This window comes from Onthophagus taurus, chromosome 11 (assembly GCF_036711975.1).
Source record: "Onthophagus taurus isolate NC chromosome 11, IU_Otau_3.0, whole genome shotgun sequence".
NCBI classification, from domain to species: domain Eukaryota; kingdom Metazoa; phylum Arthropoda; class Insecta; order Coleoptera; family Scarabaeidae; genus Onthophagus; species Onthophagus taurus.
Genome location: NC_091976.1, coordinates 18,717,989 through 18,735,412, shown reverse-complemented (window position 1 = coordinate 18,735,412; position 17,424 = coordinate 18,717,989). Strand labels below are relative to the sequence as shown.

General features: G+C 33.6%; 2 protein-coding genes and 1 long non-coding RNA gene across 3 annotated transcripts; 1 reads left to right on the top strand and 2 right to left on the bottom strand.

Moving 5' to 3' along the window:
* Window positions 1-2,848: 2,848 nt before the first annotated feature.
* On the bottom strand, window positions 2,849-3,472 carry LOC139432135 (uncharacterized). Its single transcript, XM_071200488.1, has one exon. It carries the CDS (start codon window positions 3,470-3,472, stop codon window positions 2,849-2,851), a length of 624 nt encoding a protein of 207 aa, XP_071056589.1.
* A 1,735-nt stretch (window positions 3,473-5,207) lies between these two features.
* LOC111424224 (uncharacterized) lies at window positions 5,208-16,287 on the bottom strand. Its single transcript, XM_023057703.2, has 4 exons — window positions 16,168-16,287; window positions 14,986-16,110; window positions 6,534-6,602; window positions 5,208-6,481 (listed from the first exon to the last, which is right to left on the bottom strand). The coding sequence occupies exons 1-4, from the start codon at window positions 16,235-16,237 to the stop codon at window positions 5,352-5,354; spliced, it is 2,394 nt and encodes a 797-aa protein (XP_022913471.2). The 5' UTR covers window positions 16,238-16,287; the 3' UTR covers window positions 5,208-5,351.
* LOC111424227 (uncharacterized) lies at window positions 14,259-14,970 on the top strand. Its single transcript, XR_011641920.1, has 2 exons — window positions 14,259-14,568; window positions 14,621-14,970. It is a non-coding gene; the product is annotated as an uncharacterized lncRNA (long non-coding RNA).
* Window positions 16,288-17,424: the final 1,137 nt, after the last annotated feature.

Below are 17,424 nucleotides of genomic sequence, written 5' to 3'. Positions count from 1 at the left end.
GAGGGAAGATGCAATGAAAGATGGAGACATAATACCGGAGGGGTTTCCAAAATACTTGATGAAGGAAGGGAATGAGGAAAGGAAGAGGCTGGTGGCCAGATTCCGTTGAGACAATGAGGATAGCGCGGACGATGTGGAGAGGTGGTGTCGGCTAAATGCGGATAAAATCTGTGCCAAAAGGAAGAATAGAATATATTATGTTGAGAGGATGTGGACGTAGCGAGCTGAGAGAAGAGGAAAGGAACCGAAAGCAGATTCTGGAAGAGGAGGAAGAAGGCTGGGGATAGATGATGGAGATTGTTGAGACGAGAGGAGGGTTGAATTGCGATAGGGAAAGTTGAATTTGGTATGTCATATACTGTAATGGATAAATTGTAAACTTATAGTTGACAATAACAAACTCTTACATATATGCAACTTCTTCTAAAATTTAAATAAAAGTAACTAATTTACAAACCAATCTCAATATACAAAGCCAAGTTATGAACAATAAATTGTTACAATAGTTTTTCCATGCTTGCGACATCTTTAATTTAACGGGGAAAGTAAACTCATTTAGTTAAGTTCCAAACCGACTGCACGTTGGTTTACAACGAACTTTAAGTTTAACTTTAGTTTGACTTTATTGAATCATAGATGTCGCCAGCACAAAATTGTTTAAGTATTTTAACATTTTTTGATTTGTGAGTTTTTAACAAATTTTATTTGCATTAAAAAAAAATAAGCTAACTTTTACGAGTCTTGAACTAGAGACTAGAGATTTCGATGACATTTGGTACAGTCATAGAATGGGCCAAAATAAGATTCGCACATTTTTGTATACGTGCGGTAAAAGCCCCTGGAGAGAGTTATAGGGGTTAAAAGTTTGGAGAAAAAGTACGTTTTCAGTTTTCAGTTATATTTTGAAAACGAAAAGTGCTATCAAAATTTCGTAAATTGCTGATATTCATTTTAAAACAGCTTTCTTTTGATGTATCACACATGTACCAGAGGGTTAAAAGGGGCGAACTACCCCTATTTTTTTCGGGTTTATTTAAAAACCACCCTATCGATTTTGATAACGTTAAATGTACTTGTAGTGCATTCAAAAATACTAGTTAAGTGTTTTTTCTCATTCATCGTAGATCAACCCTAGCGATGGTGCGACGGTTAACATATAACTACTTTTCTTAAGAATGATGTGATAAAACTATCAGGTATTTTGAAAATACTTTAAACAAAGCCGTAAATTAGTCGCACAATAAAATGTTAAGTGTAAAATAAGGCATAATACACCATTTAGGGGTGTATTATTGTGGTGGTTGGGGTTAACCACCGGTATTAATTACGGCGAAATTTGGCACTGTGTTTGTTTTATATTTGAAGTAAAAATTTTTGAATATGGATATCTCGAAAATGAAAACTGCCATCGTTTTCGAAAAGAACATAATATATATATTTATGTTCAATGTTAAGTTTATTTTTATTCTACATAGTGTTGACAAAAATGAAAATAGTGGAAAAAATGTTTTAAACATAAAGATTTTTTACACCATGCACATGTTATGACCGCTACATCCCCACAGATATCACACGTTGGCTTCTCACTCGAAAAGCAAGCTTCCACGGGATTTTCAAAATGGTTCAAACCATGCGTATTTAAAAACATTTATAAACAGAGGGGAAGACGACTGGTTATGCGTTAGGGATTGCAACCTTAATATATTATCCCTCTGATGTAAATTGACATCATACTGGTAAACAATAATCTTATCAGAGAATCTTTTAATAAAATTTTTCCATATTCTGAAACCGAATACATCTAGGGGCTGTATTTGACCTGTTGTCCCTGCAGGTATAGATAAATGTTTAAAATTATGTATGTAGCAAAGCGGAGCGTATGCTTACGCATACAGCACCTAGGCCCCAACGGGCCCCTTGTACATACGTCCTCCTACAGTCTCTCCGGCTACATCAACCAGACTAAGGAATTTCCGAAGGCTAGGATACAGCTCAGAGGTGTGTTCCTGATGCCATCTGTGGTCGGCCATTCCTCTCCGAAGACTCTCATTCTGAGGTCTTGCAGAGTGGGGCATTCACACAAGATGTGTCGGACCGTCTCCTCGCTCTCTTTACAGAGGCGACAGAGAGGACTAACAGCAAGCTAAAGGTTATAAAGAGGGGCTGTATTTGACCTGTTGTCCCTGCAGGTATAGATAAATGTTTAAAATTAGTATCTGATGGAATTATTTCACTAATAACTTCAGGACAATGGCCACTCCAAGAATCTAATAATAATAATGATTTAGAACCAGTATTTGGAAAATATACATTTTGTAATCAATAATACATAAATTTAGAGAGTTAAAATACAAAATATACGGTCATACCTCAGTTCACGAACAAATCGGTTTACGAACAAAATTTGCGAACATATTTCGCTCACAGAACACATGGGGCGAAAGTGACTCACAGTTCATAAAACATTGGTGCAAGACATTCTAAACATTGGCAAAAGTTTGGAGTTCGAAATCATCGAGGATGATATGATGGAGTTACTGCACAATCTTAATCAAGAACTCACTCCAGAAGAACTTGAGAAAGAATTGCTACTGAGCAGGTGAAATCTGTAGAGGAGGAGCATTTAGCAGAAGAACATGAGGTGCCAGATGCTTCAACTGCTGAAAGGATATTTGCAATAAATGGAATGATGTGTAGACTTTTATTGAAAAACATCACCCTGACAAAACTATTACCAGTAGAGCAGTGGAAGTTTTAAATGATATTGTAATGGCACATTTTCACAGTAAGTACAATGTTTTTAAAACGTTTTCCAAATAGAAATTGGAAAGGATTTGAAAAATTTGGATCAAGGAAGGTGTTTATTCCATAAAAATAACTGTTTTTTAAACAATTCTGAAATTCCAACTGCCCCTGTGTAAATGTTTAAAAAGCTACTACTCAATGCGGCCATATCACGAACATCGGATTTTAAGGTTTTCCAATTGCCATTGCTTATTTGTTGCCATTGTGGTACAACGTTATGGTAAAAGAACGTTGCTTTTCTTTGATACAGAAAACCGTAGTCGATATTTGTTGTTAAACGACCTTTAGCTAAATACTTTTGTCCTTTTACAAAGTAACCTTCCACTTCTTTCTTTTGATTTCCCGTATAAAGACGTGTTATAGACTTCTTTTGGGTTTCCAGTGTGTTACATTTCGGGAATGATGGTTCAATAAATGATGGTCTTGAATCCGGTATTTTAATATCGTTTATGCTATTTAATATTACATGATTTGCATGACGTGTTATATCATATGCAGTATCATATATTCCTATGATTTGTGTTAAAAATTTAGTACCAATTAAGAACCCAATTTGGAAATTATTGGTAGTAGTTGGTCCATTTACCACTGGTGTAGGTATGTCTGAACAGTTTATATCCGAAGGAGCATAAAAAGTAGTATCGCAATGAAAGTTTGATTTTTGCATGTACACGGTTCGACATTAGTTTCTGTTTTTCCCAAAATAACCTTTGCATCCGGACAAGCGACAGCAATATCTTTTCCATCACCAATTACTATATTTTGGTTACGTGGTAACGTACTGGCAGATACGTAGCATCAAGAAGATACTGAAAATTTGGGTATGTTGGTAATAAAAGGATTAGAAAAAAATTATCTGCTTTTTTACGGTCTATTAAACAGTCTATAATAAAAAGAACATTTAAAATCATTTTTAACAGAAATTATTATTTTTTTTTACTTACCAGCAGCGTTGGTGGTTTCAAAGACACTTCCAAATAGAAACATACCATAAAGAATTAAAAAGTACTCCATTTTTTAACAAAAAGTTATCTTCGATTGAATTAAACTTGTTGAATGTGATGAATAACGAATTTCTCAGTATTTATAGTGATCCCGTGTAAACTGCCCGCATATTATCAATTTATAAAGAGGTGCTTTCAATTTGGTTAAAGAATGGTTTTTGCTGTTATGAATGAATAAGAGATGGGCAAAAATAAATATGCAATAAAAAGAATGAATTTCAATTATATTTTTATGCGAATTATAATTTAAAATAAACAGAAATAAGCCTTGCGGGGAGAGGTGGGTTCCGTCCAATCGGAAAAGATGGTCCTGGTGTGTGTTACAGAGACAGGACGTCGCGCCTTTATTTCTTTATGGCAGGTAAGATAAAGGCGCGACGTACTGTCTGGAACGGACCATCTTTACTAATTCTTCGGAGACAACTTTGAAAAACTCGTAACGGTATCAGATAAACACAATATGACATATTTTGGTCAAATCCGCGATGAAATTCACCCAGCCGTTTACTTAAGTCTTACTAAACCGTAAAACTCTATGAACATCGAAAAAATAAAATATGCCCCTCATTAAGAACACATCAGGCTACCACCAGTTCAAAATTAAAATTTTTTCGTTAGATAGTTTTTGAGAAAAAAAATTGCAAAGTGGACAAAGTTGCCGGTACTGAAAAAAATTAAGTATTTTTTTTTCATTTAACCGCGAAAAATAGAAAACCACCGATCCGAAAATTAACATATGTTAAGCGGAAATGTTCAGTGATTACAATAAACTTTGCCGAAATTTTTTTTTGTATTTTAGAGTATCTACATAATACATTTTCAAGTTCAAAATGGCATTAAACAAAACCAATTTGGTAACTGTCACAATCAAATTGGCATTAATGAAAATCAAAATAGTATTAATAAACATCAAATTGGCATTCAATAATTTAACAAAACTTAAAAGGTTAACTCAAGGTGAGTTCACCTGACAACTTCTTTTTTATAGGCGTGTTTTCACTTTGAAGTTCAAGCTAATTTCTTATTAATTGAGATTTCACTTCGGCGGTCTTGGTTCTTTCCGGTTCAAAACGTATTTGTTTTAATGTAAAAATGAGGCCAGCTGAAACTCATTTCGTAATTTTTCTTGCAACTGGTTAACTGTGATTTTAGGATTTTCTTCAATTTGAAATTCAAAGAAACGGTGATATTAACCTGTAATTTTTATTTTCCTTCTCTTCGAACCGATTCTTACAGAAGCTTTTAACCGTATCAAAATGTTACTGATCGTGAAAATTTTGTAAATACAATGTTTTGAAAACGTTTTCCAAATAGAAATTGGAAAGCGTTTGAAAAATTTAGATCAATGATGTGTTAAATAGGTATTATTGAATGGAAACGAGATTGTATTTCTGCTAATTATACTATTTATTCACCTGCTTTAAATGGAACATGTGAATGAAACAATAATTAAATGTTTTCTAGATTAAGATTATCTTCAACATTACATTCAACAGCATTTATTGAATAAACATTAATATTTTCATTAAGTACGGTTGTTATTTATATTTTAGTAAGTAATGGCATATTACCTGTAACTGGTAAAAATGGAATTGATTTTCTTAAAACGTCATCGACTTGGCAACAATATAAACATCCTTTTTCATAGGATTTGTTACATTTTGTGTGTTCTGTATTAATGAAATGACCAACAGAATTACACACGTCTGTACATTTAAAACTGGACGATTCGGTTTTATCATACGGATTGTTAGACATCACAAATGCAACAGCTTTTGGAGCATTTCCAGGAAGAACAACTACTTTATATACAAATTTCGGTACTGGAAGTTGTTTATTACATAAAAATAACTGTTTTTGAAAAAATTCTGAAATTCCAACTGCCCCTGTGTAGATATTTAAAAAGTTACTACTCTGTGCTGCCATATCACGAACATCGCCTTCTAGGGCTTTCCAATTGCCATTGTTTATTTGTTGCCATTGTGGTACAGCGTTAATGTAAAAGAACGTTGCTTTTCTTTGATATAGAAAATCGTAGTCAACATTTGGTGTTAAATGACCTTTAGCTAAATACTTTTGTCCTTTTACAAAGTAACCTTCCACTTCTTTCTTTTCATCTCCCGTAAAAAGACCTGTTATAGCCTTCTTTTGGTTTTCCTGTGTGTATACATCGCCGCATTTCGGGAATGTTGGTTCTATAAATGATGGTCTTGAATCCGGTATTTTAATATCGTTTATGATATTTAATATGAAATGATTTGTATGACGTGTTATATCATTTGCAGTATCGTATATTCCTGTGATTTGTGTTAAAAATGTAGTACCAATTTTGAACCCAATTTTGAAATTATCGGTATTAGGTATTTTATTTACCACTGGTTTAGGTATGTCTGAACACTTTACATCCAAAGGAGCATAAAGAGTAGTATCGCATTGAAATTTTTTATTTTTGCACATACACGGTTTGAGTTCGACATTAGTTTGTGCTTTTCCCAAAATAACCTCCGCACCTGGACAAGCGACAGCAATATTTTTTCCATCACCAATTACTATATTTTGGCTACCACGTACTGGTAGATACGTAGCATCAAAAAGATGCGGAAAATTTTGGTAGGTTGGTAATAAAAGCAATGGAAAAAATTTATCTATTTTTTTACGGTCTATTAAACAGTCTATAATAAAAAGATTTAAAATAATTTTTAAATCATTAATTTTTTTACTTACCAGCAGCGTTGGTGGTTTCAAAGACACTTCCAAATAGAAACATACCATAAAGAATTAAAAAGTAATCCATTTTTTAACAAAAAGTTATCTTCGATTGAATTAAACTTGTTGAATGTGACGAAAAACGAATTTCTCAGTATTTATAGTGATACCATGTAAATTTCCCGTATATTATCAGTTTATAAAGATGTGGTTTTAGTTTGGTTAAAGAATGGTTTTTATTGTTATGAATTGATAAGAGATAAGTAAAAATAATTATGTAATAAAAAGAATGAATTTCAATTATATTGCATAAACATAAACCGTGTTAAATAAATAAATAATTATATTCAAAACAACCATTAATACAATTATAAGCAGATTTAGACATGCACTTATGTGTCATGAAATTTAAACTTTCCAAGAGTTTCTAAACAAATTTTTTATAATAAATTTTGTTATAAATATCTTTTCCTGGATTTTGCAATCTATTTCAGGTATAGTTCGCCCAAGTATACTTTAAATACCAGATAGAGGTTTATTAATAGACAGAATAATAGATTGATGTTATTACCTGGTAGAATAATTAGACAAGATAAAAGATCGACAATAAGCAACTAAAACGAACACCTTCCAATAAAAGCAAAGAAAGCTAAATTAAGTTTTTCAAAGTTAAAGTGCCTCTCTAATTTTTTTAGAGCAATTTAAGCGAATTATAAATTAAAAAAAAACAGAAAGAGACAACTTTGAAAAACTGATAATGGTATCCAATAAACGCAATTATTAGGTATAATAACTTTATTATTTTAAATTTTTTATATTAAGGTAACATTTTTTAAAGAACATCGTACTCTTGCCAAGGCCATATATGTGAGTGGTTCTCCCTTGTCAATGGTCGAGCACCCATTGTGGAAAGAATTTTTTAAACAACTGCGACCCACCTTTACATTACCAAACAGAAAGCAAATTTCAACCACTTTTCTGGACAGAGAATACAACGATATGAAGAAGAAGATTAGCGTGCAGTTGGAAGAAGCTCAAAATTTGCATTTACAGTGTGATGGCTGGAGCAATATGCGCAATGAAGGTATTATCAATTTCGTTATTACAAAACCTTAGCAGTTCTTTGTCGAATTTTTGCTAACGAAAGCAAATAGACATACTTACTCTGATTGATTTGCATGCACCTTTAAAAACTAGACGGGTTTACAAAGTCTCTGACTAACAGATAATACTAAACTACTAATGTCTATTAGAGATGATGTGCTTAAAAAATTCAAAAAATCTAATCTAACGCAAGACTGGGTTTTATACAAGTTGTATCGCAATCTGGTAACATCAACGGTACGGGCTGAAAAGAAGTCATACTATGATTACGCTTTACGCAGTAAAGATCCAAAAGCTCTTTGGAGAAAGATTAAACTTTTAAATATAAATATCTGATCCCGAATTACCAATATTTTATCAAATTAATGCAAACCCTAGAGTGCAGATAATGCAACCTTTTATGCCTGTTGATGAACATGAAGTAACTATAATAATTAATAACATTAAAACTGCAACGGTGGGTTCTTTTTCTCATTCCTTATATTACTCACGTAATAAACGCTGCTATTCATCAATCAGTTTTTCCGGATGCCTGGAAAATGGCTAAAGTAATTGCGTTTCCTAAAGTATCTTTCCTTTCTGCCCTAAGGGATTTTAGACCAATCAGTATCCTACCAGTAATGCCAAAAAATTTAAAGAGAGTCTTGGAAAGGTAACTTAAAGCACACTGCGAAAGTTATAATATACTGCAAGATCAACAATCTGGGTTTCGTTCGAGTTTCAGCTGCGCAACAGCTTTATTGAACCTTACTGATGAAGTATTTGCTTCTAGAGAGGCCGGGCAAGCCGCACTTTTGTTATCGTTGGACTTCACCAAAGCATTTGATACAAAAATCATAATATACTTGCATCTAACCTTCATTAGTTTGCTCTTGGAAATCAGGCTGTAATTTTGATAATTTCATTTTTGTCGGATAGGTCTCAGGTTGTGAAATACTCGTGGATTCCCTCAGGGGTCCATTTTGGGGCCACTATTGTTCTCTATTCATACATCTGGTTTTAGCCAAGTTCTTGAGCATTCGCAGATTCACTTGTATGCAAATGATACACAGCTTTTGCTAAATAATAATAATAAACTTTATTGTGTACCACAAGACTCTACATATTTAAGAAAAAAAAAATACATGAATTAAAAGCAAAAGGGCACAAAAGGCGGGTTCCAGACTTTAGTCTGTTCTAACCAACCTATAATCAAAAAAAAGAAAAAAAAACAAAACAAACAAAAAAAAATAATAATATACAGAAAAAAGCAAAAAATAAAGTAGTATATACGCAAAGAAAAAAAAAAAAAAAAAGAAATGAAAACAATATAAAAGTAATAATAATACAAGCAAAATACAAATAATAATATAAAAAAAACATAACCAACGGCGACAACAGGATGCACACCAAATGCAAGATCATAAACAAAAAAAAAAGATAGCACTGTAAAGGGGACAAATTTAAGTGGCCTGCAAACCTACCAGTCTTTCACCTACCCGCCTTTTGAAACCTGTCGCACTTAACTGTCGAACCGACAATGGCAGGCTTCCGTAAGATTTGTAGACATGATAGGTGAAAGAGCGCGAATGATGTTCTGTACTTTGGTGGCACGATTGCAAGAGCAAACCTGGTTGGATATCTCCCATCTTCTGACTTAAAAGTTATTTTATCATAGAGGTACCGCGGCGTCCGAGTTTTAACGATCTTGTGAAAAAGCATCAAGCTAAGCAGTTCGCGCCTAGAGCTCATTTTCAACCAGTTTGCATCTTTGAGTCTGTGCGATACTCGGTCGTACTTCCTAATGCCGTAAATATATCGGAGACAACAATTCTGTATTTTTTGTATACGGTAAGACGTATCCATGTCGATTGCAGCGTGACAGATAGGTGTCATATAATTAAAGTGTGATAAGACATATGTATCACATAATTGTTTTTTAACATTATGTGATAAATAAGACCGATGAGGATATAGTTTCCTTAGACATAAATATGCCTTTTTGATATATTCATTGATCTGTCCACGATACCTAAAACTAGGGTCGAGCGTTAAGCCTAAGCACTTCACACTATCCACGCGCTGCAAACGTGTATCCCCCAATTTGATATCAATATCTACATTGATTTCTCAGGGTTAATTTTTAATTGATGATAATTAGCAAACTTCTGAATATCCCGTAAGTCCTTATTTAAGCTTAGCTCTACATCATGACTCCTGCAACAAGGAAACGACTGATACACCTGAATGTCATCGGCGTACATATTAATTTTGGAAGAAGTCAACAAGGAGGCTAATCTTGACGTGTAAAGAGCAAACAGAAGTGGCCCCAAGACCGAGCCCTGCGGAACACCCGAACGTACACCAACCTCCCGCGACACTTGATCTCCAACTTTAACTTTTTGTGTCCTACCCGTCAAATAGTTTTCTATTAATGACACGGTACTTCGTCCCAGTCCCAAAAATCCTAAAATACGACAAAGTAATGTATGACTAATGGTATCGAAGGCCTTAGAAAAGTCCAAGAGTACCACCGTAGTCAGCATGCCCTTATCGGACGCACTCAAAACATCATCCGTGAGCCCCAACATGGCTGTAGTACAACTATGATTTGCACGAAAGCCAGATTGCTGGGCAGGTAACAAGCTGTTCTGTTCAACATAAGAAACTAACTGTTTTTTCATGATTTTCTCTAAAATCTTAGACATAGTTGGTAGGATACTGATCGGACGTAGATCTCTATAATCAACTGGGTTCTGTTTCTTTGATAAAGGAAGTATGACAGCTCGCTTCCACTGGTCAGGAAAGATATTTTCAACCAAGCAAGAGTTCAATATGTGTGCCAAATACGGTAGTATTGTGGGGCAACACATCCGCAACATATGAATACCAACCGAGTCCGCTCCTATCGATGGAGAATCTATCTCCGAAATAACCTGCAATAGCTCAGACTCGGCAACCGTTTGAAATGTAAACACATTAGAAGTGATAGCAGGAAACTCTCCATAAAAATCATCAAAATCGTCTGACTTAATTTCATCAAGAATATCCTGAACACTTTGAGTAAAAAAAGTATTAATACCTTCAGGATCCTGCAATTGTTTAGGTAATTGGCTACAATTATTATTATTATTCTTTGATTGGATTTGTAAATGCTTTAAACCCCCCCATTTCTTCTTAGAATCTCGTTCACTCGCGATGTACTTAAAATAGGCTCTTTTTTCGTTTTTAATGGCATTAGTAGTGAAATTACGCAAGTCTTTATAATAGTTCCAATGGGAGATATTGCCTGTTTTTCTGAATTTGGATTTCGCCTGGTCTCTTAAAAGCATCATGAATTTAATGTTATCCGTTAGCCAAGGAGCATTAGGCTTTGTGAACTTCCAAATAATTGGGATGATGCCTGCATAAAATTTAACTCAGATGTAGCATTATTTTCTGATGCTATGAAACGCCATGAGCTTGTGCTTAATCCATCTAAGTCATCTGTTCTTCTGTTTTGCGGTAGTCTTACAAGGAGGGCAATTAAACCTTTGATATCCGGTCAATTGGTGGTGAATGGCGAACCTCTTACTGTTTCTGATGATATAAAAATTTTAGGAGTTACATTGGATCTTCAGTTGAGGTTTGAGGAGCATGTGGCCAAGTGCTTGAGAGGTGGGTATGGCGCCCTCCATCTCTTGTATGCCCATAGGGATGTCTTAAATGAAAAATTGTGCTCTGTGATAGCTTGGTTCTAAGCAAATTAAATTACTGCGACGTTGTTTATGGTCCAAATTTAACGGGGGCGAGTGGGCGTCGTATCCAGAACCTCCAGAACGGTTGGCTAAGGATTATTTACGGAATTCGTAAATATGACCATATTAGTCATAAGTTGGCGGAGAGTGGGTGGTTGAACATGAAGAACAGACGTAAACTGCATGCATCTTAATAAAATTATTAAAAGTCAACGGCCTCCTTACTTGCTGCAACGCCTATCTTTCAGAAGCGAACTCCATAATATTAATGTAAGAAGGAAAGATGTATTGATGGTACCAAGCCGCGCCTCGCACCGATCCTTTTCCTACCAGATAGCCAAAACGTACAATGATCTACCAGTGAACCTTATGGGATTGAGCTGTATTTCGTTCTAGAGTAAATTAAAATCCTCCCTCCTGCTTTATACTGGCATGTCGTCGTATTTTGTTTTTTTTTTTCTATATATTCTGGATTAAGTGGAAGAGCAGTTGGTTAATAACCAAACTGAACTTCGTCCAGAAAATAAGTCTATTTTCTAAGAATGTATTATTATTTTTTTTCTTTTTTGCGACTTATTAATAAAGGCATTATGATTATTATTATTTCGGAATACACTAGAGACGAAATGGGGAAAATATTAGAAAAATATGGACCAGCCCACACATTTCTTGTAGTGATTGGTGATAACGCGGCCAATATGACAAAAGCGTTTAGGCTACTTAAAGAAATATATCCTCACTTGGTACCTTTAGGATGTGTGGCATCTTTTATGCAATGAAATTTTAAGTTCTCCCTCAATCAAACAAAATATTATCTAAATATCCGATGTTATAAAAGGAGTGAAAAATGTTCAAGTTTTGTCTTCTTTACTATACGTTCGAACTTGATTAAAAAAAATTAAAGATCGAAAGAAGTTTGCTACAGGCCCTATACATTTGGCTGCTACAATGTTAGATCCAACCTCGAAAGGATGCAATCCTCTCACGAAGAGAAAATTGATGCTATGGAATGTATATATACTGTAGCCAAGCAAATGTAACTAGACGTTATGGCTGATTTGGATATAAAACAAAGTATAAGTCTAATGAAGGTTTGTGGAGCAGCAGTTGTATGGAAAAAGACAAGCCTGGCATCGATGAGTCCATTGTCGTGGTGGAAGGACTCTGCAGCAGTACTACATTAAGCAAAATTGCAATTTTTTCAGCACCAATCACATTAGCAGCAACTGAAAGATCATTCAGTACTTTCAGCTGGATACACAGTAAGAGACGCAATGGTCTTGAAAGTGAAAGAGCAGGAAAGCTGGCACATACTGCATACAATTGGAAATTAAACAATATATCAAGTAAAAATGGTAAAGAATCTGATGCAGACAGAGAAAATGATAATGTGAAAAAAGAAAATTTTTGGAAATTTGTGACTGATTCAAAATCTTATTCTGAAGCAGAATCAGAAGATCTGTAGATTTTAAAATAGCTTTTTGTGTATATTAAAATAAAGATCAATACCTAAATGTTATAGATGTCCACATTTTTAGTGTTTTATTTTGTTAAGTTATTATATTTGTTGTTATCTTTACTTACTTAAGCAACAGAAACTCGACATTATGACTTTCGAATAAACACCCGATTATTTACCCATTTTAGGTATATATTTGATACCCAAGGTAAATACCACAAATAAAAATACCGGGTAAATTCCCATCATGTATACCTAAACGAGGAACTTCCTCGCCGTTGCATAGGCCATCGTGCTGAAGGAGATTTAGAATTGTTTGCGTGGCCTCCCAATTCTCCTGATCTTAAACCGTGCGATTTTTATTTTTGGGTAATGCCACCTTCGAAACAAAGAAAAAAGTTTTTTTTTAGTTTAATGTGTATCTATTTATACCTTTTCAAGTTCAAAATAGCATTAAACAAAACCAATAATTGGCATAAATTAGTAATAAACAGTATTGTTAACTCAAAATGTGGCATGTTTAAAATAGAGGTGATGTGCTTTTGAATTCCAAATCTGTTACAGATAGTTACATTAATTTTTGGAATATTGTTCCTAATTATGTATATTTTCCAATTTGCGAATTTTGTACTCTGTTTGAGACAAATTTTCTCGGTCATTTCCCTCCAAAATATTTGTAATTTTATTTGCCAAGTCCGCCTTTACACCTGCTTTCAAATTTGACTAAGCGTGTTTAATTGAGTTTAGCACTAAACTGTAAGGACTTAGCCTTACAAGTTTATAGTGAAGAAATTCTTGTTCTTCAAACACCTCATCAACACCACAATGGCTAAAGCCACCGAACATTGATAGCTATCTTGAGCTCTCGTTAAGCATTACCTAGTAAACTGCTTAATTCATGATAAATCAATCCTAAGTTATTGATACATCCGATAAGATGCACATTTACACCTCGGCTACCGGCAGTTTTTTATGGGCGTGTTTTCACTTTGAAGTTCAAGCTGATTTCGATTTCACTTCGGCGGTGTTGGTTCTTTCCGGTTCAAAATGTATTTGTTTTAATGTAAACATGAGGCCAGCTGAAACTCATTTCGAAATTTTTCTTGCAACTGGTTAAGTGTGATTTTAGGATTTTCTACAATTTTAAATTCAAAGAAACGGTGATATTCACTTGCAATTTTTATTTTCCTCCTCTTGGTTTTTCTTCTTCTTGATTTTTTACCCATCTGAATGCTGTTCTTTTTGCAACACCAAGAATTTCAGCTAAATTGCGCCATTCGTATTATAAACGACACAGTTTATTCACTGATTTTCAAAAAATCATATTAAATTGCAAGTTCAACAAATCATTATGAAATTATCAGCATTTCTTATACCAATTATAACCTTTCCAATGAACGAATTTTCAAAATATCTTTTTGTTTTTGAGATATTAATTTTGAAACATAATCATTTTTCGGTAAGATTCAAACACTATATTGAAACGTTACTACGCATTTTGTTATTTATTCAATTTAATCGTAGCAAAAAAAATTTAAGGTTCATTGTTTGTGATAAACTTTCAAGAAATATTTATATCCTATCATTAAAACTTTATCACATTCTCGTCTTAATTTAAAATTTTAAACACAACACTTGAATCATGAAATCCTTAAAATTAATTCTTTTTTTCTTATTAATCAGTTTTTATCATTTAAACAAACACGGGCATTGTGCGCCTACATCGAAACGATCTTTCATTGATGAAAATGATTCAAATTGTTCAGAAACAGAGGTAAGTATAAATATTACTACACTAAATTACTGAATCAATTTCTATTTAACAGATTTCAACCGTCTCATTTAATATGAACGATGAAATGGAAAAAAACATCGAACCGATTCTTACAGAAGCTTTTAACCGATATCAAAATGTTACTGATCGTGAAAATTTTGTAAGTACAATGTTTTCAAAACGTTTTCCAAATAGAAATTGGAAAGCGTTTGAAAAATTTGGATCAATGATGTGTGAAGTAGCTATTATTGAATGGAAACAAGATTGCATTTCTGCTAATTATACTATTTATTCAACTGCTTTAAATGGAACAACTTGTGAATGAAATGTTTTCTAGATTAAGATTTTCTTCAACGTTATATTCAACAAAATTTATTGAATAAACATTAATATTTTCATTAAGTACGGTTGTTATTTATATCTTAGTAAGTAATGGCATGTTACCAACTGGTAAAAATGGAATTGATTTTCTTAAAACGTCATCGACTTGGCAACAATATAAACATCCTTTTTCATAGGATTTGTTACATTTTGTGTGTTCTGTATTAATGAAATGAGGAACAGAATTACACACGTTTGTACATTTAAAACTGGATGATTCGGTTTCATCGTACGGATTATTAGACATCACAAATGCAATAGCTTTTGGAGCATTGCTAGGAAGAATAACTACTTTATATACAAATTTCGGTACTGGAAGTTGTTTATTACATAAAAATAACTGTTTTTGAAAAAATTCTGAAATTCCAACTGCCCCTGTGTAGATATTTAAAAAGTTACTACTCTTTGCGGCCATATCACGAACATTAGCTTCTAGGGCTTTCCAATGGCCATTGTTTATCTGTTGCCATTGTGGTACAGCGTTATGATAAAAGAACGTTGCTTTTCTTTGATATAGAAAACCGTAGTCGACATTTGGTGTTAAATGACCTTTCGCTAAATATTTTTGTCCTTTTACAAAGTAGCCTTCCACTGCCTTCTTTTGACTTCCCGTAAAAAGACCTGTTATAGCTTTCTTTTGGTTTTCCTGTGTATATACATCGCCGCATTTCGGGAATGTTGGTTCAATAAATGATGGTCTTGAATCCGGTATTTTAATATCGTTTATGCTATTTAATATTAAATGATTTGTATGACGTGTTATATCCTTTGCTGTATCGTATCTTCCATCGATTAGTGTTAAAAATGCAGTACCAATTATGAACCCAATTTGGAAATTTTCGGTATTAGCTATTCTATTTACCACTGATTTAGGTATGTCTGAACACTTTACATCCGAAGGAACATAAAGAGTAGTATCGCATAGAAATTTTTGATTTTTGCAAGTACATGATTTGCGATCGACATTAGTTTGTGTTTTTCCGAAAGTAACCTTCGCACCCGGACAAGCGACAGCAATATTTTTTCCATCACCAATTACTATATTTTTGCTACCACGTACTGGTAGATACGTAGCATCAAGAAGATGCGTAAAACTTTGGTAGGTTGGTAATAAAAGCAATGGAAAAAGTTTATCTATTTTTGTACGGTCTATTAAGCAGTCTATAATAAAAAGAACATTTTAAATAATTTAAGAAATTATTACATTTTTTTACTTACCAGCAGCATTGGTGGTCTCAAAGAAACTTCCAAATAGAAGCATACCATAAAGAATTAGAAAGTACTCCATTTTTAACAAAAAGTTATCTTCGATTAAATTAAACTTGTTGAATGTGATGGAAAACGAATTTCCCAGTATTTATAGTAAATTGCCCGCATATTATCAGTTTATAAACAGGTGCTTTTAATTTGCTTTAAAGAGTGGTTTTTGCAGTTATGAATTAATAAGAGATAAGCGAAAATAAATATTTAATAAAAAGAATGAATTTCAATTGTATTGCATAAACATAAAGTGTGTTAAATAAATAAATAGTTGTATTCAAAACAGCCGTTGATACAATCATACGCAGATTTAGACATGCACTTATGATTTATGAAATCTAAATTTCCCAATAGTTTCTAAACAAATTTTTAATAATAAATATTTTTGTCTGGATTTTGCAATCTATTTCAGGTACGTGATAAAAGATAGACGATAACTAACTAAAACTGAACAACTTCCAATCAATACAAGGAAAGCTAAACTAAGGTAATAGCTAATAGGGTAAAATAAGCTATAGCATTAGAAAAAAAAAGAATGTTTAAAAAGCCTTGGAAACCGAACGACTGCGCAAGAGCAGAGGAAACGATTTGAGAATTGCGACATGGAACATGAGATCCCTTTATGGCGCAGGAGCTCTCCAGAGCCTCTTGAGTGAGTGAAATTGATAGATATAAACTAAGCATCACTGCTTTACAAGAGGTCAGATAGACAGAATCAGGTATACTATAGAAAACGAACCAAACTGTACTCCATAGTCTTCATTGTGAATAAAAAGCACCTAATCATAGATATCTATGCATATAACCCAAGACTCTGCACATTATGCCTTTTCTTCGTTCTTCAATTACAGAAGATCTAATCTAACTAAAAGGCCTATTCTACAAAGAGCTCGAAATGACCTATCAAAGATGTCCGCCAAAATTTGAAAAGAGTCTCAATTGCAAGGAAGAATTGGTAAATATAGTCTACATGAAGAGTCCACCAATGATAACGGGATTAGATTGATAAATTTAGCAGTATACGTTAATATGGTTATCGCGAGAACGCACTTTGAATGGAGAGAACTAACATGATCGATCGACCATGTAGTCATTGATGCGAGACCCACATCAATCAGACGTTATTAGAATCCGACTCCACCACTACCTTGTGGAAATCATAACATGTGCCAAAATCTCGAACATTAGAAAAAAGAAAAGAAGCTAAAAACTTGA